This window comes from Urocitellus parryii, chromosome 4, assembly GCF_045843805.1.
Source record: "Urocitellus parryii isolate mUroPar1 chromosome 4, mUroPar1.hap1, whole genome shotgun sequence".
Lineage (NCBI taxonomy): Eukaryota > Metazoa > Chordata > Mammalia > Rodentia > Sciuridae > Urocitellus > Urocitellus parryii.
Genome location: NC_135534.1, coordinates 98,875,558 through 98,898,934, shown reverse-complemented (window position 1 = coordinate 98,898,934; position 23,377 = coordinate 98,875,558). Strand labels below are relative to the sequence as shown.

The 23,377-nt window shown below is 37.5% G+C and overlaps 1 protein-coding gene across 1 annotated transcript in view; it reads left to right on the top strand.

Moving 5' to 3' along the window:
- Positions 1-18,105, top strand: part of Alg9 (ALG9 alpha-1,2-mannosyltransferase) — an 89,818-nt gene extending 71,713 nt beyond the window's left edge. Inside the window, exons 15-16 of the mRNA XM_026392574.2 lie at positions 14,501-14,619; positions 14,893-18,105. Of these exons, the coding sequence (XP_026248359.1) occupies positions 14,501-14,619; positions 14,893-14,930 (157 nt within the window). The 3' untranslated portion in view covers positions 14,931-18,105. The remainder of the gene's footprint in view (positions 1-14,500; positions 14,620-14,892) is intronic.
- Positions 18,106-23,377: the final 5,272 nt, after the last annotated feature.

Below are 23,377 nucleotides of genomic sequence, written 5' to 3'. Positions count from 1 at the left end.
ACTGTTGTATTCTGCTACCTTTCCTATCCTCTACTATCCCCGCTCCCCTCTCCTCCCATCTTCTCTCTCTACCCCATCTACTGTAATTCATTTCTCTCCTTGTTTTTTTTTTCCATTCCCCTCACAACCTCTTATATGTAATTTTGTATAACAATGAGGGTCTCCTTCCATATCCATGCAATTTCCCTTTTCTCTCTCTTTTCCTCCCACCTCATGTCTCTGTTTAATGTTAATCTTTTCCTCCTGCTCTTCCTCCCTGCTCTGTTCTTAGTTGCTCTCATTATATCAAAGAAGACATTTGGCATTTGTTTTTTAGGGATTGGCTACCTTCACTTAGCATAATCTGCTCTAATGCCATCCATTTCCCTGCAAATTCCATGATTTTGTCATTTTTTAGTGCTGCGTAATACTCCATTGTGTATAAATGCCACTTTTATCCATTCATCTATTGAAGGGTATCTGGGTTGGTTCCACAGTCTAGCTATTGTGAATTGTGCTTCTATGAACATCGATGTGGCAGTATATCTGTAGTATGCTCTTTTAAGGTCTTCAGGGAATAGTCCGAGAAGGGCAATAGCTGGGTCAAATGGTGGTTCCATTCCCAGCTTTCCCAGGAATCTCCATACTGCTTTCCAAATTGGCCACACCAATTTGCAGTCCCACCAGCAATGTAGAAGAGTACCCTTTTCCCCACATCCTCGCCAGCACTTGTTGTTGTTTGACTTCATAATGGCTGCCAATCTTACTGGAGTGAGATGGTATCTTAGGGTGTTTTGATTTGCATTTCTCTGACTGCTAGAGATGGTGACATTTTTTTCATGTACTTGTTGATTGATTGTATGTCGTCCTCTGAGAAGTGTCTGTTCAGGTCCTTGGCCCATTTGTTGATTGGGTTATTTGTTTTCTTATTGTTTAATTTTTTGAGTTCTTTGTATACTCTGGATATTAGGGCTCTGTCTGAAGTGTGAGGAGTAAAAATTTGTTCCCAGGATGTAGGCTCCCTATTTACCTCTCTTATTGTTTCTCTTGCTGAGAAAAAACTTTTTAGTTTAAATAAGTCCCATTTGTTGATTCTTGTTATTAACTCTTGTGCTATGGGTGTCCTATTAAGGAATTAGGAGCCCAACCCCACAATATGTAGATCGGAGCCAACTTTTTCTTCTATCAGATGCAGAGTCTCTGACTTGATATCAAGCTCCTTGATCCATTTTGAGTTAACTTTTGTGCATGGCGAGAGAAGGGGATTCAGTTTCATTTTGTTGCATATGGATTTCCAGTTTTCCCAGCACCATTTGTTGAAGATGCTATCCTTCCTCCATTGTGATTTCTGCTTTAAAGTGACAAAAGAAGGAGGCTTGTCCTAAAAAGGGGCAAGAGAATGAAGCATAGAGATGTAGTTTCTTTGTTCATAGTCCATGCTTACTATATGGATTTGACCATAATTTATTTACTTGTTTTTTTCATTATTTTTTATTGGTTATAATTATACATAATAATACCTAATCATACATAATCATACCTGCACATTATATAATAATATAATTGGGCCCGTATCATTCCCTAGTATTTCCCCCTTTCCTCTTTTTCCTCCTCCCTCCTCCTAGGTTTATTTGATTTTATTTGTTGACATCACTTATTGTTGGAGCCTAGATTGGGTCTCAGGTGTCTGAAAGGGAAGCAATCAGCATAGATAGAAAACAGTCCCAGCACACTAAAAAAAAAAAAAAAAAAAAAATCCTACTCTCAAGTGTGTGTTATTGAAGATTTCTTGCCAGGGAGAAGCAACCTAAAGATTATTACGGTAGTTTTATGATTGGGGCAGACTTAGGAATTCCAAAAATTAGTGAATATGTGAAGAAGCTTATTTTTTGTTGTTGTTGTTGAAATTATTATAAGATAAGGCGGCATTTGCTGGTGAACTCATGGAGAGTCAAGTTAAAGGTAAAGTAAAGCTACAGGGTATCTGCCCATTTGGGAGAATGACAGCTCAGCTTCTCCTCCACTTCTTTTCCTAATTGGCTTTTTTGCTTTATCAGAGGCTTAGGAGGGACACAAGACACTATTAGCTTGAGAGAAGATCTAGGAATAAGATCTCAAAAATTAGTTTTTAGTCTCCACTCACAAATAGCTGATTCTAGAGCCATATTTTCCTCTCCTTGGGTTTGCTGTGTCTGTGTCTGGCTAATTTTTATCAAGGATTATGAGATTCCTAGGATATGGGGTCTAAACTAATTGGTAGTATCGCTTTTTATACTGGACATATTTGTCACTCTATGGCCATCTCATATTATATACTTTCTAAAATAAGAGAGGATTTTTGTCTTTCTTTGAACCATGATATAATTGCTACTTGTATGAAATAGCTTGACAAGTGGGCGGTTATAATGCCTACTCTGAGATTCCCCAGAGACAGTGAAGGGAGAAGATAGCAATAAATTACCAGCTTGGTGGTGGGTTTCTTTCTGAATGTGGTAAGAATGTTGGGCTGTGGGAGCCTGGTGGGAAGTGCCTCTCCAGGATGTTGGAGCTGGCCTCCTGAGCAGCAGGGTGTGTGTGTAGCTCTGGAAACAAGTTGAGAGGCCCTGCTACTGCTTTGCACAGCCACTTCCCACCCACTGTTTCCTCCTTCATTATAGGTCCCTTTTGTCATGTTTGCTGTGTTTTCACCTGTGGTCTTGGGGTTGTGAGATTTTATACTTCCCTATTTTAGAGCATGTTAACCTTATCTAATTGAATTTTATGCTTGCCTGATTAGAGACTTTAGACAATTTGGGGGGACTTACACAGGACAGGATTTCAAAGCCCTCCATATTTGTCATTATAGGTGAAGATCAGATGTAAGAAAGGAGAAGTCAGACTCCTCAGCTGATATGGTAGGAGAAGGGTCTCTTCTAGTGAAAGGACCTACACCCCAGCAAGGTTGGGAGTGTGCTGATAACGTGCTGCTTATGTTCTTTCAGTGCCAAGCACAGAATTCACAGTGGCCACTGAACTTTAGCTGCTCTGGAGAATTTTTACTAAGACCATGGCTCTAGTTTTAACCTCCAAGAAGAAGTAGAAGGCTTAAAGATCCCATGGAACCTGTGCCCTTAATTTTTGTCCTATTCCATTGGGTGGTCTGGTTAATGGAAGCCATTATCGCTGCTAACCCCTCAGCTCTGGCTAAGCAGAATCATTTATTTCTGGAAGATAGTAAGACCACTGGAGTAATAGCAATAAGAGTAAATTATGTATGTATAATATGTCACAAATAAATTCTACTGTCATGTATAACTAAAAAGAACAAATTTAAGAAGTTTAAAAAAGAGTAAATTATGTTCTAGTTATTGCAGTATAACAATTATCTAAACTTATTGGTACAACACAATAGTTTATTATTGTTTTTTCTTTTGGTTCTGGGATTTGACTGGACTTATCTAGCCAGTTCCCACTCAAGGTCTCTTATGCATTGGCTAACAGATGATGGCCAGGTTTGGAGACATCTTAGAAGCTTCCTTACCCACACTTCTGGCAGTTGATGCTGCCTCTTAGATAGATCTCAGCAGGGGTGTTGACCAGAACCCCTCATACATGAGGCTTCTCCATGTGATCTGGGCTTCATTACAGCATGGTATCTAACTTCCAAGGGGAAGTACTCAAGAGCTGTATAGTTTTTATGACCTAGCTTTGGAAGTCACGCAACATCACTGCTGACTCATCCTATTGGTTGGAAGCTAGCCACAGGAATAGTTCATGTTCAAGGGGAGAGAAATTGGAAGTCTCCTATTTATGGGAGAAGTGTCAAAGAATTTATGGATATATTTTAAAATCACCATAGTTTTTTAAATGCTATTCTCCTTCCAAAATAAATAATTTTTCCTTTAAAGGTGATTTCTTAAAAATAGGCATAAGGTGTACAAGATTGTCCAACAGGCTATTTCCTTCTGCAACTTCTTACAACTCAGGTGGAAAGGGAGATGACACCCTGTGACATCTATGAATTTGGTTGTAGGCCAAGGTTTTTTTTTTAATATTTATTTTTAGGTGTAGATGGACACAACACAATGCCTTTATTTTTATGTGGTGCTGAGGATCAAACCCTGGTCCCTCCCATGCTAGGCAAGCGCTGTACCGCTGAGCCACAATCCCAGCCCATGCAGGCCAAGTTTGACATGCTTCCAGTGGTGTTTCAATCCTTTAGGTAGCATTAATTCTCCTGAGAAATAATTTAAGTGCGCTTGTGTTTTCCTCACTGATGCCAAGAACACTGAGAAATAGTAAGAAAGAAGATACCAACATTTCTTTACTTTTGTACTTCTTTATCAGCTTATTATTCTCTTATGCTTACTGTTTCATTATTGTTTCTTGGCTTTTTCTCTTTTTTCTTCACCCCCAGATGCTTTCCTGAGACCCTTCATCTGGCAATTTCCCCATGCTAGATTTGTCTTCAAGACACATTAGTGTTTTGCTCAGTATATTATTCAGTTGCTTAATCATTGAGATCTATTGACATTTTAGAAAGAATAAAAAGAATAAACATTGTTTTTATTCTCCTGAAGACTTAGTCTGCTTTCTAATTGTTGTGAAATTCATTCTTTAGAAAGAGGCCATCTGCAGGCCACCTGGGTTCCAAGTCCATGCTATAGAGACTCTAGTTTTGAAGACAGTGTACATAGTGTACAGATTTTTAGGACTGCTACTGCTTTTAACTAGTAGGCTAAGCGTCTGGAAGCATTAGAATCTTTGTTCTAGGTTCCTTGAGAACATAGATGATCAACATCTAATAGTAATTCTTTACAGCCTGTTTTAGGGTCTTAGAAAATATTTAAATATGTATTGATCATTTATTGTAGTGCACATTCTTTTTTGGGGGGTGGGGAGACCAAGGATTGAACCAGGGGCACTCAACCATTGAGCCACATCCCCAGCCCTTTTTATGTTTTATTTTGAGACAAGGTCTTGCTAAGTTGCAAAGGGCTTCCCTAAATTGCCGAGGCTGGCTTTGAACTTAAGATCCTTCTGCCTCAGCCTCCAGAGCTATTGGGATTACAGGCATGCACCACTGCACCTGGTAGTTCACATTCTTAAAACTGCATTTATATTAGAATAAAAAGGAAAAAAAATGTGAACCAGGGATTTCTAAAGAAGTGTCAGGTATCCTTATTCAGTAAAATAAAGATCATTGAATTATTTTAAAGTATATCTATTGTTTATTTCTTCTCTGTAGAACTTTGGCCCCTGAGTCATTTACTTGATGTGACTTCCAGAGGTTCTTCTGTTTTTCATACAGAGGTAGCCCAAATGAGGGTCCAAAAAGAAGGGGGAGAGACCCTCTGAATGCTGTTGGGCATCTTCTCTACAGGAATGATGAATGGAGCATATGCCATCTATATCTTTCATCTATATCTTTCAGTAGCAATCACTGAGAAAAACACTGGAAAATAGCGTTTCCCCAGCAACTGTGGTGAGACTGAGGTCAGAAAATGTCCAGTTGTCTAATAGCAATCCTTTTTCCATTTTCTGCTTCTGAACACTGGCTCAAGGTGACTGGTCAAGAGGTTATGATGTTATGCCCAGTGTTGATCAGGGCCACAACTCAGCAGAGTGATTCACCCTGGATACCAGTGCTACAATGCCATGATCCCAATTTGAGCCTCAACAACATTCCTACTCATTACATATACGGATCCTTGGAGGCTACTCCAAATAGTCAAAACTGAGAATATATTCTTTGAATAACAAGAGTTTTTTGTATATGCCTGCTGAAAATAAAGTCACGTGGAAAATAAAGTCACACTGGTCAAATTGGTAATGATGACTCAGCAAATTCTATGTAAACCCAAATCTGGAGGTTACCTGACCAAAGGCAGTGGTATTTTCTTTGCTAACAGACTCTTCCCATATTTCACTTGCACTCTTACATCCCATGGGCTACCACAGCTCCCCTTCCACTCCACACATACTGCAGGCACCTGCTTTACTCTGCCCACCTAATGGTTATAGTACCAAGTTGTTTGGGAGGAAAATATAAATAATGTCATTGGTTTTGAAATTTCTTTTTCCTTGTGGAAGATGAATATTTCAAGAAAGGAGAGGGGAGTAAGCCAGATGTTCTAAGAGTCAGGGCATATTATGTTGAATAATACTGAGCACTTTCTATGGTAGTAGATAGGTAATGTTTTGTGCTCAGGGAACTGGAGTTCTAGTGGAGTAGAACATATAACAAGTCACTCCCATGTCTATTTTCTTTTGAGGAACAGGGTTAGAAGTCCCTCTGCTCTTACTGCTATTAGTGTTATGTCCCTCATCCCATATTCTGTTAAAGACTATTAAGAACAATCATATTTTTGCTCCTCACCAACTTTTTGAGCAATTTTTAAATTGCTCAATAAGAGACAATAGGTTGTCTACGGCTAAGTCTTGAAGGATTTCTGAGATTGTCTGAAGAAGTGAAAGTAGCTGTGAAAGGTCTCTCACTTTGCTAAGCACAAGAGAATAAAGAGAGAAAACCAACTTAAAAAAAAAAAGCCCCAGCCGGAAAGAGAACTGGCAATAGGCCTGTGTACATGTTTATTGGGGATATTGATGTTTTAATGAATGGATGGATAGGTAGATTTAGATTTTCTAAATGACAAATTGCCCCAGCATTTCCATTTGTGCTTGCTGAACTGGTGGCATCAGGAACTGGCAGCCAATCTTCCATTGACGTCAGCAAGTGCAGATTTAAATCTCTACAGCAAAATTCTCCCCAGCTCTGATAAATAGGGCTAGTAATTGAATTAGAAACATTCCAAGCTGTCAGCTAATTATGCTGTTCAGGCGATTGCTTTGTCCAGATCTGTTTCATCCTTGTATCGCTTGAGTGACTTTCTCACTAGGAGGGGAAATATTTCATTTTCCATAATAGATGTACATATTTCATGTCTCTATGATTTATGCTGTGCTCCCTAGGGTCATTTAGCTTTTCCCTTTATTGCAGACATTGTTGTGTGAGTTTTGATAGGCATGAATTTTATTCTAGTTTGTGTTTCAATCTAATCTTTGCTTCCTCACATGTAAATGTGTGCACATCCATAGTATTCTGATACTCAATTGCTTTCTTCTTTCACAAAGGCAAATAACCAATTTGATTACCTTTTTTTTGGTACTAGGGATTGAACTCAGGGGTACTCAACCACTGAGCCACATACCCAGCCCTATTTTGTATTTTAGTTAGAGAAAGGATCTCACTGAGTTGCTTAGTGCCTTGTTTTTGCTGAGGCTAGCTTTGAATTTGCCGTGCTCCTGCCTCAGCGCCGCTGGGATTACAGGCGTGCACCAGCACAACACAATTTGATCATCTTTTTCCAACAATTATACAACAAATTCAAAATGCCCCAGTCATGCTTAACATATTAAAGCTATTGATGGTAAAGAAATTAATCCAATAGGAAGTTTAGTTTGTTGGGGCTGGGGCTATAGCGCAGTGGTAGAGCGCCTGCCTCACATGTGTGAGGCACTGAGTTTGATCCTCAGCACCACATAAAAATAAATAAAGATATTGTGTCCAACTACAACTAAAAATAAAAATTTTAAAAAAGAAAGTTTAGTTTGTTAATTTAAAAAAGAAAGAAGGGCTGGGGTTATGGCTCAGCGGTATCGTACTTGCCTGGCGTGTGTGAGGCACTGGGTTTGAGTCTCAGTACCACATATAAATAAATAAAGGTCAATCAACAAATTAATAAAAAAAAGAAAGAAGTTGAGATTAGCAGCTGTAATGTTAGAAATTGAACATAAGCCAACTTGTTTTTTGGTTTAAAAACAAAATATTAACAGAATTTTCTCATCCAGCTCAGAGATGAGAATGGTATACCTTGACTGGTTCCTTATTACTTCTAGAAGTCATTTAGTGGCTGTGCATGTTAAGATAGATGATGCTGTCAAGATCACACCCAGAGTTGGCAAGAGAGAAGGAGGCTCATTTTTGAGTGAGGGTTTCCTAGTGCCATACTAGAAAATTAGATTCTTCTTAGCATCTCCTTATATTTATTCCCCACCTTTTATACAGTTTCATGTTCAGACTTAACTAGAAATGCCTCCTTGTTTTACAAGCACATTATTTAGAACTAGGTACTGATTACTTAATAGTTTTATTACTGAAGGGACATAGCAGAATTGGGTGTTTCTTGACTTTCTTGATGTATTGAAGCGAAACCCATGTTTGTCCTCAGCGAGATGGTTTTCCCAGACCACAGATTCTTGGATTTTGAATTCCTTATTGGCAATAAAAACCCTTTCTTGTTCATCATTGCATTTCTGGCACTTATTTAACTCATTCTTTTGCTGTAGTACTCAGTTACTTGGGGTTGAACTAAGTTGACTTAAATTAATACCTTGTTTGTGTAATATCTCTCCTTTGCTCTCTTCGTTCATCTGTTTGTTCATCCATTCATCCTTCCAACTTTTTTTTTTTAACATTTATTAGTGCCAGACACATATTGGTAAGTAAAGCAAACATGGTCCCTGAAGTCTAGATGTGTGGGTGGAAGGAAAGACAAAAAAACAAGTTAACCCGCAAATAATTACAGATCGTGAAGAATTCAATGAAAGAATTTGTGAGGCATACTGAGACAGAATAAGTAAAAGTAGTGGAAACCTAGTATTTTATAGGATGGTTAGACATCCTCTCAAAGTAGGTAACTTTTAAGCTGAGACATGAAAAATGAGGTGGACTCAGACATTAGAAAAACAGATGGAAGGGTGTTCTAGTCTGAGGAAACAGCATATTCAAAGGCCCTAGGATGTGAAGGAATGTGGTGGATATTTATTTTGGGGAGGTACCAGGGATTGAACCTCAGGGGCACTCAACCACTGAGCCATATCCCTAACCCTGTTTTGTATTTTATTTAGTGACAGGGTCTCACTGAGTTGCTTAGCGCCTGCTGGCATTGAACTCTTTTTTTTTTTTTTTTTATTGGTCGTTCATAACATTACATAGTTCTTAATACATCATATTACATGGTTTGATTCAAGTGGATTATGAACTCCCGCTTTTACCCCGTATACAAATTGCTGTATCACATCAGTTACCCTTCCATTGATTGACATATTGCCTTTCTAGTGTCTGATGTATTCTGCTGTCCGTCCTATTGTCTACTATCCCCCCTCCCCTCCCCTCCCCTCCCCTCCCCTTTTCTCTCTCTACCCCTTCTACTGTAAATCATGTCTTCCATTTGTATTCTCTTGACTTACCCCTCCTTACCTCTTATATGACATTTTGTATAACCCTGAGGATCGCCTTCCATTTCCATGCAATTTCCCTTCTCACTCCCTTTCCCTCCCACCTCTCATCCCTGTTTACTGTAAATATTCTTCTCAAGCTCTTCGTCCCTACCCTGTCCTTGTTTACACCCCTTATATCAAAGGAGTCATTTGGTATTTGTTTTTTAAAGATTGACTAGCTTCACTTAGCATAATCTGCTCTAATGCCATCCATTTCCCTCCAAATTCTATAATTTTGTCATTTTTTAATGCAGAGTAATACTCCATAGTGTATAAATGCCACATTTTTTTTATCCATTCATCTATTGAAGGGCATCTAGGCTTGTTCCACAGTCTTGCTATCGTGAATTGAGCTGCTATGAACATCGATGTAGCAGTGTCCCTGTAGCATGCTCTTGTTAGGGCTTTAGGGAATAGACCGAGAAGGGGAATAGCTGGGTCAAATGGTGGTTCCATTCCCAGCTTTCCAAGAAATCTCCATACTGCTTTCCAAATTGGCTGCACCAATTTGCAGTCCCACCAGCAATGAACAAGAGTGCCCTTTTCCCCGCATCCTCTCCAGCACTTATTGTTGTTTGACTTCCTAATGGCTGCCAGTCTTACTGGAGTGAGATGGTATCTTAGGGTAGTTTTGATTGGCATTGAACTCTTGATCCTCCTGTCTCAACCCCCTGAGCCACTGGGATTACAAGCGTGCACCACTGTGCCTGGCTATTTATTTATTTTTGTTGTTGTTTTGTGGTACTGGGGATTGAACCCAGGGTATTCTTCCTAAACTATATCCCCAGCCTTTTTTTATTTTTTATTTTGACATGGAGTCTTGCTTAGGTTGGCCTTGAATTTATAATTCTCCTGCCTTAGCCTCCTGGGGCTCTGGGGTTGCAGATGTATGCTAGTATGCCCAGCAGGTACTTGTGTTTTTTGAGAATTGAAAGGAGGTTGGTGAGGTAGGAGCATAGAGGGGAAAGAGGAAAATGACAAGGTGGGGTGGGACCAGTAAGCCATAAGGAGCTACATCCCCTATGGCATTGTAGTCCATGAGAAAGAATTTGGAATTTATTTAGTTTGTCTCTAGTTATTGTTGAGTGGACAGAGCATTTAACCTCAGATCCCCATGAATTTGGTTATGATTGGAGAAGTTGCTTTTTTCACTTTGTACCTTGGAATGTTGAGTGGATAAAATTAAATGATATATGCTTTTTTGCAGCCTTCACAGTTCGATCATAGTATTATCGTTTTGAACTTGTGTATCAGTGATTTAGTATTTAGAATATGCTAAATTATAGTTACATGTTGTCTGTATTCTTTTTCTTCCAAGTAGATTGTTAGCCCTTAGAGAATAGACTTTTAGATCTATCTGGTCAGTATACAGAACCTTACACATAGTAGGCACATAGGTTTTCTTAGGGTTTTTTTTTTTCTAAAGAATTTGAGGTTAACTTTTGAAATTTTTTTCTACTAATTGTACAATAATAAGTGTGTATATATATATGTGTGTATGTGTATATATATATATATATATATTTGTACCCAGGGACACTTTATTATGAAGCTCTATCCACAGCTCTTTTTATTTTTTGAGACAGGGTCTCACACAGCTAACAAGGCTGGCCTCGAACTTCAGATCCCTCTGCCTCAGTCTCCCAAGTTGCTGGGATTATAGTGTGCATTACCATGCCTGTTTGTTACTTATTCTTATATATGTTTGAATTTTTCTGTTACAAATGGAAAACCAAGTTATTTGTGAAACAAGAAAATAAATAAATGAGATGGGGGGCTGGAGTTGTGGCTCAGAGGTAGAGCACTTGTCTAGCATGTGTGAGGCCCTGGGTTCGATTTTCAGCACCATATAGAATAAAAAATAAAAGGTTCATTGACAGATTTTTAAAAAAATACTTGAAAAAAATTTAAAAAAATAAATGAGATGGTATAAAGTAAAAACTAAAACTATATCATAGGGAGTGCATAATTTTTTAAAAATATTTTGTTTTAGTTGTAGTTGGACACAATACCTTTATTTTTTATTTTTATGTGATGCTAAGGATCAAACCCAGTACCCCACATGTGCTAAGTGAGCGCTCTACTGCGAGCCACAACCCCAGCCCCGATAATTTTTGTTTTAATTGATATTGCTAGAATTGCCTTTTTAAGTGGCTGTGTGGATTTACATTTTCACTGGTAATGTCTGTTTCCTAATTCTTCACCAGTATTTGATATTGATCAGATTTTTTAACTTTTGCAAGCCTGATTATTGAACATTATATCTAGATTTGCATTTCTGTGACTACTAGGAAGATGGAGCATCATTTTAGGTATTTATTTGGTTATTTGCATTTATCTTCTATTTATATCCCTTATCATTTTCCCCAAGTTTCTTGTCTTCTTATTTATTGCAGGAACGTTTTATATGTTGTAGATATTAATCCTCCATTCTATGTATTGCAAATATTTTCCCTAATCTCTGCTTTTATCTTTTTTCAGTTGAACATTTGTACTAAAAAATAATGCATAGGAGTTTTTCTTCCATTTTAGCCCAGTCAGCATTTTTGATGATGGTATGTCCTATGTGCAGCCCAAGATAGTTTTCCAAAATATCTTTGGAACTCCCTGGCACAGTCTGTCAGCATACCAAGAAAATAGTCATCACCATCTACTGTCTCAGTCCAGTGGACTGTTTTTATACTTTTAAGCTATTTTATATGTAACTTGCAAAAGTAAGAATAAAAGGATAACAAATTTTTTTTCATTTGAAAATGTAATAATAACTTAAATATAACAACTTTTTCCATATTCTTGTAATTGTAAACACACATATACCACTGAAATGAACATTGTGCCTGAATGCAACTAACTACTCATTAGCTGTCATATTTTCTTTGTTTTTGGGAAGACTCTTAAAAAGAATAAAATTATAAATAGAACTCCTCCCCAATAGCAAGGAACTTCTCCAAAAAAGAAAGTATAAAATTACACTTGAGTCCAGTGAATTCTGATGTCATACCAAGGGCTGAGTTGATAAAAAATACATAATGAATATATTGATGAAGCTTTTTTTTTTTTTTTTTTGTGATGACATCTGGAATGGAAATAACTCTTAGGTTTGCAGGAGTTTGCTCCAGCTTGCATCTTTATGTTCTGATCATCACCTTATCTGTGCATCCTGAACAAAAAGAGTAAACTAACTTCCTTTTGTCTGAGGCAGGTGCTTCCTCTTCCTGTTCATTCTGTTTTCAGCGGCCCTGCATTATCTTGTGTGTCCCTCCTCTAAGCCTCTTTTCTCTATCAAAGCCCTTGAGCTGTTAGTTGCTGAAGTGAAGTGCATCTCCGAGCACAGGGCACTGCCAGCATCCCAGTTGGGAAGTATCGCTAAGAGGTGTGTTTGCCAAGCACACGATATCATTGTGTGCAGGCATTGCAGGAGTCTGCCAAATCTAGAGGTAGGCTGCCAGTACGAATGCCACGTTGACATGACATTTACAAGTTTAGAATTTGGAAAAAGACTGGCAGTGGAACACCCCTGAGCAATCTCATTTAGGGTGGCAGTAGGTGGGCCAACTTTAGATTTTCAGATTCGGAAATTAGTCAGGAAGTAAAGCTTCATATAGAATTTGAAGCTGTTTCAATAAAAGAAAATAAAATCATATGGCATTTGCAGGTAAATGGATGGAGTTAGAGAAGATAATGCTAAGTGAAATTAGCCAATCCCAAAAAACCAAATGCTGAATGTTTTCTTTGATATAAGGAGGCTGATTCATAGTGGAATAGGGAGAGGGAGCATGGGAGGAATAGATGAACTCTAGATAGGGCAGAGGGGTTGGAGGGGGAGGGAGGGGGCATGGGGTTATAAATGATCATTATTATCCAAAGTACATGTATGAAGACACTAATTGGTGTGAATATACTTTGTATACAACCAGAGATATGAAAAATTATGCTCTATATGTGTGTTAAGAATTGTAACACGTTCTGCTGTCACATGTAAATTTTTAAAAAGTAAAAAAAAAATAATTTGAAGCTGTCACTACAACTTTTTTCTAGGAAATGATAGATTCTTTTTGCCTATTCCTGGGATGTAGGATAAACTATAATTGTTAAGCATGCAGACTCTAGAATCAAGCCTGGATGTGAATAAGTCTCCATCATTTACTGGATGATCCTGAACAACTTACTTAACCTGTGTGACTTGGAGCAAGCTTGAACCTCAGTTTCCCATCTATAAAAGAGGGGCTGGGATTGTGGCTCAGCAGTAGAGTGCTCGCCTAGCACATGTGAGGCCCTGAGTTCAATCCTCAGCACCACATAAAAATAAATAAATAAAATAAAAATATTGTGTCCAGTTACAACTAGAAAATAAATATTTAAAAAAGAGGGCTAATAATGTCACTTTGCTCATAGGGTTAGCAGATTGATTGAATTACACATTTAAAAGCAAATTTTCTGCACTTATTACTTTCTTAAGAAACTCTTGAGAAATTCAGGTTTTCAGTTTTCCTATTTCAGTGATAAGTAGATACAATTTTCCAGAGACATGTGTAGACTCTCAGGATACAGATTTCTTTACCTATCTAGAAAAATTCAGAGCTGGAGTCAGAATCATTACAGTATTGGGCATCACTACATTTTCTTAGATGTAGTAACCATTTGGGTGTTAAGAATTCATTTCAGGAATAGCAGCCCTTTGATTGACCTAGAACTCTTTTATGGCACAGTTTATGCAAAATGAAGACTTGAGAGCTATTTTGAAGGGCATACTGTGATTTATTAGGGAGACTGTTTGTCATGAGTAATAAGGTACTTGTTCTTAAGTATTTTATCATGATCTGTTACTTAAATAACAGGCTTTTATGTTTTATGTGCTGTTTGTATAAGATGTAATCCTCACAGGGGAAGAACTGGGGAATGTAGTTGACCAAACTATTCTGTGTCCATGTATGAATATATTACAGTGCATTCTATTTTTATATATAATTGTAATATACCAATTAAAAATAAGTAAATAAATAGAAAGAAGACCAGTAAAGTAGAGGAAGAGATCAGTGGGAAGGAGGAAGGGAGAAAAAGACGTAGCACTGGGGATTGAAATGGAGCAAACTTTCTTATATGAATTTATGGATATGTCAAAATGAACCTCACTATTGTTGTATAACTATAGTGCACAAATAAAAACATAAAAATAATCCTTACAATAGAGTTTCCTTGAAGTATCATTAGTAAATTCTCCCAAGTGATAATTTTTTCCTTTTTTTTTTTTTTTTTTCAGATCTTCAAAGCTGCTTCGGGCATTCTATGTCCCTTACCTTTCAGATCAGTATACAGTGTATGCAAACTACACTATCCTTAAACCCCGGAAGACAAAGCAAACCAGGAAGAAAAGTGGAGGTTAGCTACGCACCCATGGTCCCAAAGGACAACCATCTTGTTAATTAGTGATTCCTCTGACTCCCTCCAAGTCATTGCCTGTAATATTTGTAATAAAAGTCATCTGACATGAATACTGGAATCTGGGTGTTTTGGGCTAGTCATAGTTGCATTTGCTTCTAGTCTGTCTCTGTTCTGCATGTAAACTTCTTGCAGATAGAGAAAGGCCCTGAAGCAGGGAGAGATATATTGCTCCATATCTCATTGTCTTTCTTCTATTAAATTATTCACTAGACCGGAGAAGAGCAGAATCACCTTACAGGAAGAATTGAAAGTCCCTGGACTGGATGCCTGTGTTAAGCTGTTCTCCACACTCTGGCCTGGCATCTGAGAACTAGCAAGGCTCTCTTAGGCCATGTGGGCTCCTCCACCAAAGCTGTTGGCAGTCCTAGCAGACCTTGTTCAAATCCTAGTGCTGAAATTGAGCATAGCCTACTTGCCAACTGACATGTCCTTTTCATCTCCAGCAAGACAAAGCTTCTATCAAGCACTTCACAGGACTAGTACCCTGTCCTGGAGCTATCTCAGGAAAAAGGCTACCATTTGAGGAACTGTGACCTGATTTTATTATATTTGATGCCTCTGATTTTCATTTTATTTCCTTTACAACTAACTTTCACTGTATGGTTAGTTTTTTGTTGTTATTGTTATTTTAAGTTTTAGCATGCTCTATAATTCTAAACTTCTCTGTATAAAGGAATCAACAGACTAAAATATAACTGAGTAGGGCATCATTGATGAAATTTGGTTCTATCAGTTGGTAGATTTGGATGATATCATGTTTTTAAGTAATGTATTCTAAGACCATTTCTGAAAAAATTAAGTTTTTTTTTTTTTGGTAACAACCTAGTGAAAAGGACTAGTATATAATTATAGCACCTATTTTTCAGCTCTATTATAAGCACATCCTGCATGGGGCACTTCTAGGCAAATAGGCAATGATAAGGACCCAATTAAAATGTAATAAGTGTATACTATTACTTTACCTTTACATTGTATTTCACAGTTGACAAGACACTTTCCCAACATCTCATTTGGTCCTCACAATCAGTGTGAGGTAAACAAGGCAGGTGATTTATCCCCATTTTACAGATGAAGAAAAAGACTAAGGATTGGAGGTGAAGTGACTTGCCTGAGGTCACAGTCAGTAAGTAGTTGAGCAGGGGCTAGCTAGAACCTATGTTGCCTGACTTTTCTCATCTAGTGCTTTTCCATGCTTCCTCAACTGTGAAAACATACTGATGATGAGGTTGACCAGAGACCTGATTGATAGTGTAACTTTCTATTTTAAGGAAGAATTTTATTTATATTTCTTTGAGTTCTTTGGAGCCTTCAATCTGCCTGAATGTTAGATAAACCAACAAAGCAGTGCTCTGTGATATTGCCAGGCCCATGGCCAGAAAGTACTGCTTATTTTGGAAGTCATGTTCCTTTGCAGTCACACAGGATCCAACTATTAGTACTATTTCTATTGTCCATTGGGGGCCACATTATAGGTGCCTTATTTCCTTAAAAGTCAATGTTTTTGGTATCTGAAAACAGAGTGAATCTTTAGTTTTCCATCTTTTACTTTTCAAGAAAAGATCTTCCCCACAGGAACTGAACCCAAGAAAGGAGAAGATGTGATAACAGGAAAAATGGGAGTTATAATAAAAAAAAAGTCTCTCTGGAGATTCATGCTAAAGGAATATCTGAGCTGGAGTTGAAGCACTGGAAAGGTAATAGGTATAGACAGTAACTAGAAAGTAAAGATAGACTGAAGTCCCACTTGTTTGAAAAATCTCTGGCTTTTAATTCTCAATATTTGATTACTGTTTCCTAAAGCAAATAGTGAATATATGATCTGCCCACAGGACAGGGAACTGTAATTGAAGCATTTTGCCTACTTATAAGTAGAAAAGTTCAGTGATGGAGGTCAACAGAGAGTGCTTTTTTTTTTTTTTTTTTTTTTCCCAATGAAAGTGGTACAGTAGCTCTGTTGTAGAGCATATGCTTAGCATGGGCAAAGTTCTGGGTTCAGTTCCCAGCACAGAAACAAAAAAGAGGTAGAATGCTGATGATTTTATCATCTTGCTTATTTTGGGGAAAAAAAATGTTTAAAAAGACCTTTTAAGCAAGAACTTAATTATAGCACCAAAAAAAAAAAAAAAAAAGAAAGAAAAAAGTCCAGAATTGATTCAGGGCCTCCTTGGGAATATCAGCTCCTATCCCCTTGAAAACCTTATTTTGGCTTTCTCTGTTCTATGTATCTTTAGTGAGAGCACAACAAATTGCAGAGCACTGTGCCATCTGCTATAGGTAAGGAATTCAAAATGAATGCTTTTTGTGTGAAAGTGTTTTTTTTTTGTGTGTGATATTTTATAAACATGTTTTAAAATGTCCATCTCTTAGCAATAAAGGGATGTTAGCTTTATCTTATCTGGTCAGGGTAGCATTTCTCCTCCAAAGAGTCAAAATTCAGCTTGTGTTAACTCCTCTGATCCTGGTAAAGAAAAAGTAACTAAGATACTTATTACTCCAGAGATTATTAAATATTGAAGAATGAGGACTACAGATTATTCCTAATAGACCTTGATTGTAAGCCTTTAATTGTGGCAAATCTAGCATTCTTTCATCTCCAGCTCTCGGGCAGCCATCTGAAACTGAATTTTGTGACACTTAGTACCAGCCATTACTGAACCAGTCTGTGTGGTAGACACCTATAACCAAAACTTACCTCTCACCTGGTAGGTGTCATCTGATAAAAAAGAAGACAGGTCATTTTAATCTTTTGGGATAATCAAGCAAATTGGAACCCATTCTTTTTATTACTGAATTCAAATTTAGAAGCAGATTCTTTGATTCAAATCAAGGTAATTCTTGATCCCAGCTATTTATTTAGGTCATACATTCTAGTTTGAATTTCTGAGAAAAAACTTTGAACACCCTATGTATTTCTGCAGCATGAGATCTGGGGTAAACAATCCTTTCTTGTATTTTGCATTTCCTGAGATTTATAGAAATAAGAATTCACTGTGATTGTATACTCACATGGCCATACCAGGCAGCCCTGCTCTTAATTTGGTTAATTTTAGTTCCTCTAATGAGAGAAAAGAGGCATAATTAAATCTTGACTCCCACAGACATAGTAAATCTCATGTGTTAATCCATTCTTATACCCCTACATTAAATGCCTTGACTAAAGCAGATAAATGGACATGGAACTTAGCTTTAATTTTTTTGCAACAGAAAGATCAAAATTCCATATGGCATTGTTGGGTTTTAGAGGCTCTCTGGTGTATTTGTAAATCTGAATGTTGCCTTTAATTTTTTCAATCTATTTAATCATGTGATTTATGCTGCAAATGAAATCAGGAAGCAGTACAGCGTGGAAGCAAGAGTATTATCCAATTCGTTTGTCTTCCTGATCTTGTACTTTATTTCTTGTGTCAGTGTTTACATGCCATACTTAACTGTATTTTCTGTGAAAGAAAAAGTTAAAATAAATCTTGACACTTTAATTTTCCTTTTCTTAGGTGATATGTTTTCTTTTGCTTTCAGCTTTTAAATCCTACTTTCCTAAAGCCTACCCCTCGATGCACAAACTTTCCTTCTAGCAAATAGTCCAGAATATTTGTCCTGAAACTTTAGGATGAAGCCTTTGGGAAGCTCAATGAGGGCTAGTTCTTTTTTTTATGGAAAAAAAAAAAAAACAGGTACAGCAGGGCTTACTTAATGTTTGAAAACCATACCTAAAAGAGATGAAATTCCTAGATCCATGTTAAGTTTTTGGATTGAGAATCTCTGGTCTGTGAGATTCTACTTTTCAGAGAAATTCTGATCCAGCTATATCTAACATTTGGATAATTTCCCTGTTGTTGAGGGTTGTCAGGAGGAATAAGACATTTTTCTAAACAAATTTCTAACATCATCCTATACCCTCCACCTTATATCTAATAATTACTTCTAGAGGCCATCAGGTTTTGTACCATTGTAATCATTTTTTCTCCCCATAGGACCCAAAATGGCCTTGAGATTTGGTTTATTCCTCTCATGTTGTTTAGGAGGAGAATGCCTTTATTAATTGAGTTCAGCAGGGAGAAAGTCACAGCCTTATTTTTTTCCCTCTGTCTAGAATACCATCTTCTCTGTTACTCCTTTAGGTCTGAGTCTCTTCTAAAAAGCCTTTCTAGACTCACACCCTGTGATTTCTTCCTTTTCTGAACCCTGTTGGGTACACAGTGTCTTTACTAGGGCATAGAACTTGAATGTAGAAACCTTGTCAGCCTGTCTCCCAAGAACATTGTTCACACATCTGAGATAAGCACCTTGCCATGCTTCTGTGTATCCCAGTGTTTAACAAGGTTTCTTGTACACTTTGGTTCTATCCGTGTTTATTGACAATGAAGAGCAAAGACACTTGGAACTAATAAACAACTGTTAATCTGATTTTGGGATGGATTCTTGGACCACAGAAAATATAGCAGGTCATAAGTCCTGCAAGTCCTGAAAGGGCAATTTATGAATGAGGCTTCGAGTGTGTATAGTTCAGTAATTCTCCTGAAGTACACAGTCTTCTGTACAAATTCCTCAGGGTAATTTGTAAGTAGAGAATGTTTTTTCCCATGAATATTTCTATTATCACTTGATTTTGAAGCATCATACCTATTGCAGGAGACCTTCTGAATGTGTTGTGTGAGCAAGCCTGGCCTGCAGGTGAGAGTCCTACTCGCAACATGCCTCACTAGGGAAAGGGTGTCTGACACAAGATGACTTTGTAGTTACATATTCAGATCAAATAATATTAAGTAGTAAGTTATATTTTAAAAATCTGTTTTGGCTGTCTTCAGCTGTGGAATTCACATAGACCTGACATTTAAACAAATTATAACTGACAAATTTGATAAATGAGGGAAATCCCAATTAGGGATATGAGATTATGGAACTGTAGTGATAAGGACAGACTAAAAATTTCCTATTGTAGTTTTGCAGAATAAACAGCTCATGTTTAAATTAATAATTGGGAAAAAATAACAATTGGGTTCAAGTAGCATTTTACCAGAATATCAACCTTTATTTATCTTCTTAAAATGTAAGTGAATCTTCGAATACCTTTGTGAAATACTTCAAGATAAGTAGAGATTTTTGGTTTTGCTTCTAATTTCTGGGTTTATTCTGTCATTCCGTGCTTAGACATAAAAGCATAAATCAGGTGACTTCCCAATGGTGCTAATAGCCAAAAGTGCGTGATTTAAGACAAACTTCTTTTTTTGTTTGTTTTAGTTGTAGTTGGACACAATACCTTTATTTATTTTTTAGTACCTTTATTTATTTATTTATTTTTTATGTGGTGCTTAGGATTGAACCTAGGGCCCTGAGCACAACCCCAGCCCTAAGATAAGCTTCTGATGAAGGTTTTCCCAAGACCTACAACCATGGATTCCAGAATTACCTACCTCAGGAGGGCTGTTTGGCCTTTTGCTTGCAGAAACAGTGTTTGGCAACTGGTGCCCTTGACCTTTGATTTGTCATTTTAGCTCAGAATTCCAAGTTGCCAAATGAGAATGGGCTGCTTTTCAATTTGTTTGCTTGCTACTTCAGCAGGATTATAGTCAGTGCTGGAAAGTTGTACTCTATGAGGCAGCTATTCTCAGCCAGAGTTGCATAAGAGAGTTACCTGGGGACCTTTTTTTAATTATTTTATTTTTTTACCTGGGTACCTTTTAACATTGACACTCTGGTTGACCCCAAGGAATTCTGAGTTATTATCTAGGTGTGAGTCCAGGCACCATTACTTTTTAAAAATGCCATAGATGATTGAGCATATTGGTGCACACCTATAATCCCAGTTTGAGGCCAGTCTTGGCAAAATAAAAATAAAATAAAAAATAATAAAACTGTTTGGGAGTGTAGCTCAGTGGTGAAGCACTTCTGAGTTCAATCCCCAGAACTGCAAAAACAAAAACAAAACAAAATCTCTCTAGATGATTTTTCTGATTGTAGCTATAGTTGAACACCACTGCTGTTGACAAAGACTACAGGCAAACCTCACAACAAAGATCAAAGATAATTAAACAGGTAGAATATTTCATGGCTTTTTCTAATTCTGATCTAATTCTGGTTACCTAGGCCTTCATGTAGGCCTCTTTCCCCTTACAGCCCCTTTTCTTTACCTACTCTGACCTGTCAAACCTTACTTGCCCTATCTCCCATGCCCTTTGGGCCCAACTTGCCGGGAAACAATTAACTAATATAGCACTGAAGTACACTAATGAATGTTAATAATTCACTGCAGTTCTCCCCCCATTGATTCTCATTTGAGTACATTGAATGATAATACATCTGGAAAAAAGAGAGATAACTACAGTTTTGGCAATTTCAGACCTATTCAGTGCCATTTATTGATTTATTTATTAGGAAAGAATGAGCAGGCAGGTCACCTTCAGGAAGACTTCCTGCCTTCAACCCTAACACTTGGTACTACTTACCCTACTCAGGTAGGACCTGTGGCTGTATTGAGTAGGATAGTGGGAAATAAAATGTCTGTGGATATTAAGCTCTTCATACAGCTCAGGACACTGGGGAAGTCAGCTTTTATAGTTTTAAAAAACATTAGTTCTGTTTATTTGAGATGAGTACAGTAAAGACCTTCCTTTGTTCTTTTGCCACTGCTCTGTTGAAAGAGCTTCCCTGGGGCTGCTGCTACCCCCCTCACACATGAGAGCAAAGGTTAATCTCATTTTGAGAGAAATAACCTAAAATGTGTTCAGTCACCCAACAAGAAGACACCATGTTCCACTTATAAGTTGGTCTCACCTTTTTATTGTGTCCCTATTAAACTGTGTCTCTAACCCTCCCTGGTATTTCCTATACCTCATTCCAATTCTTTTCTTGCCAGTGAACTTTGTGGAGATGTAGGAAAGGAGGCTGATATTTTAGTGCTACATTTATAAAAGAATCTTAAGAATTTTTCTGACTGTCCTACTCCCTTTCCTTGTCTTTTTCTATATTTGTGTTCTTATAGCCTGTGATTACTAGAGATATTCTAAAAAAAAAAAAGCAGTACCAAAGTTTAAATTTGCCATAAGATTTTTTTGTTGTTTATTTTGCTGTCTCACAACTTTAGGCCACCTTGTCTGCAATGCCATTGTAGAGGATCCTCTACTGTCCAGCAGAGGGCATCCTACTCTCACTAAAAACTTCAAAGCGTCTTTCCCTCCTGCAATGTAGTTTGTTTTAGTATTTTGTATTCATGGTGTAATTTCAATATGTAAATTGTATTTTTTAAGAATCATGCACCCTGCACTGCTTTCTTATAACCTTTTAACAGTTGCAAAACTTTCTTCAAGAAAACCATATCCACAACTTAGCAGGGGATGAATTGTCCATCCTAACAGTGATTCCTTGGTTGGTAGATGATCTATAAGCGGACACTTCTCCATTAATTTCAGTTCTATTTGCCCTGACCTTGATTGTATATGTCCATAATAAAAGATATGTATTTAGTTGAAGGGGGAAATATATCAGCCACCTGCCCATTTTCAAATTTTCATATGAGAGCAAACCGTATCACATACACATTGCTACTTTTACCACTGCTAATTTACTGGCATTGTCAAAGACAACTCAAAGGATATATAAATGTCTAAGTTTTTCTCCTTCAAATGCCTAAACATCATCTATAGCTCAATAGTTTAATGGAGGGCAATAACATTTAGCAGGTTCTGAGACCTGTGAAAGAAAGACCTTAGGATATCTTCATGTTCCCCATGCCTACACCATGTTGTGAAGAGTGAACATTTGCAGAAGGAAGTAGAATTTGCTTTTTTTTTTGGGGGGGTGGGTATCAGGGATTGAACTCGGGGAAACTTAACCCTTTTTATTTTTTATTTTGAGACAGGGTCTCCTTGAGTTGCCTAGGGCCTTGCTAAAATGCTGAAGCTGTCTTTGGACTTGCCATTCTCCTGCCTCAGCCTTCTGAGTCTCTAGGATTACAGGAGTATGCCACTATACCCGGTTAAACTTTGTATTACAAAAGTGTCAGATAACCCACCTAGACAGACTTGGTCCTTGAGGAATAAGGTCAGCTCTGCCAGGTATAGAATGGGGTTTCCCTTCTTCATGTGTGTGACACATGACACCCTCCTTTGAGCGTAACATTAGAAACATGGGGACTATGTGGGTTTTGGGCTGGTATTTTGTTTGTTTGTACTTTTTTGTGTGTATGTAGTATTGGGGTTTTAATCCAGGAGCACTCTACTACTGAACTGCACTCCCAGACCTTTTTACTTTTTTATTATTTTGAGACAAGGTCTCACTAGATTGCCGAGTTTGTCCTTGAAATTGTGATCTTCCTGCCTCAGCTCTGGAGTCACTGGTATTACAGGCGTGCAGCACCATGCCATATATATATATATATATATATATATATATATATATATATATATATATATAAAATCTCCTCTAGATTGTCAGATTTGCTCTGTGGAGAAATAATGCAAATAACAATTAATACTTAAGAAGCATTTAGGCTGAGTGTTAGAGCAATTGCTTCTGCATAACACCATGTGCAAGACCCTGAGTTTGATGCTCAGCACTGCAAAGAAAAAGAAAGAAAATGTTTGCTTTATGTCAGGAATGATTTAATTTGCTTCTTCTCTCATAATCCTTACAACAATTTTATGAGGTAATAACTATTAACCTCTTCACATAGATGGGGAAACTAATGCTCAGAGATATG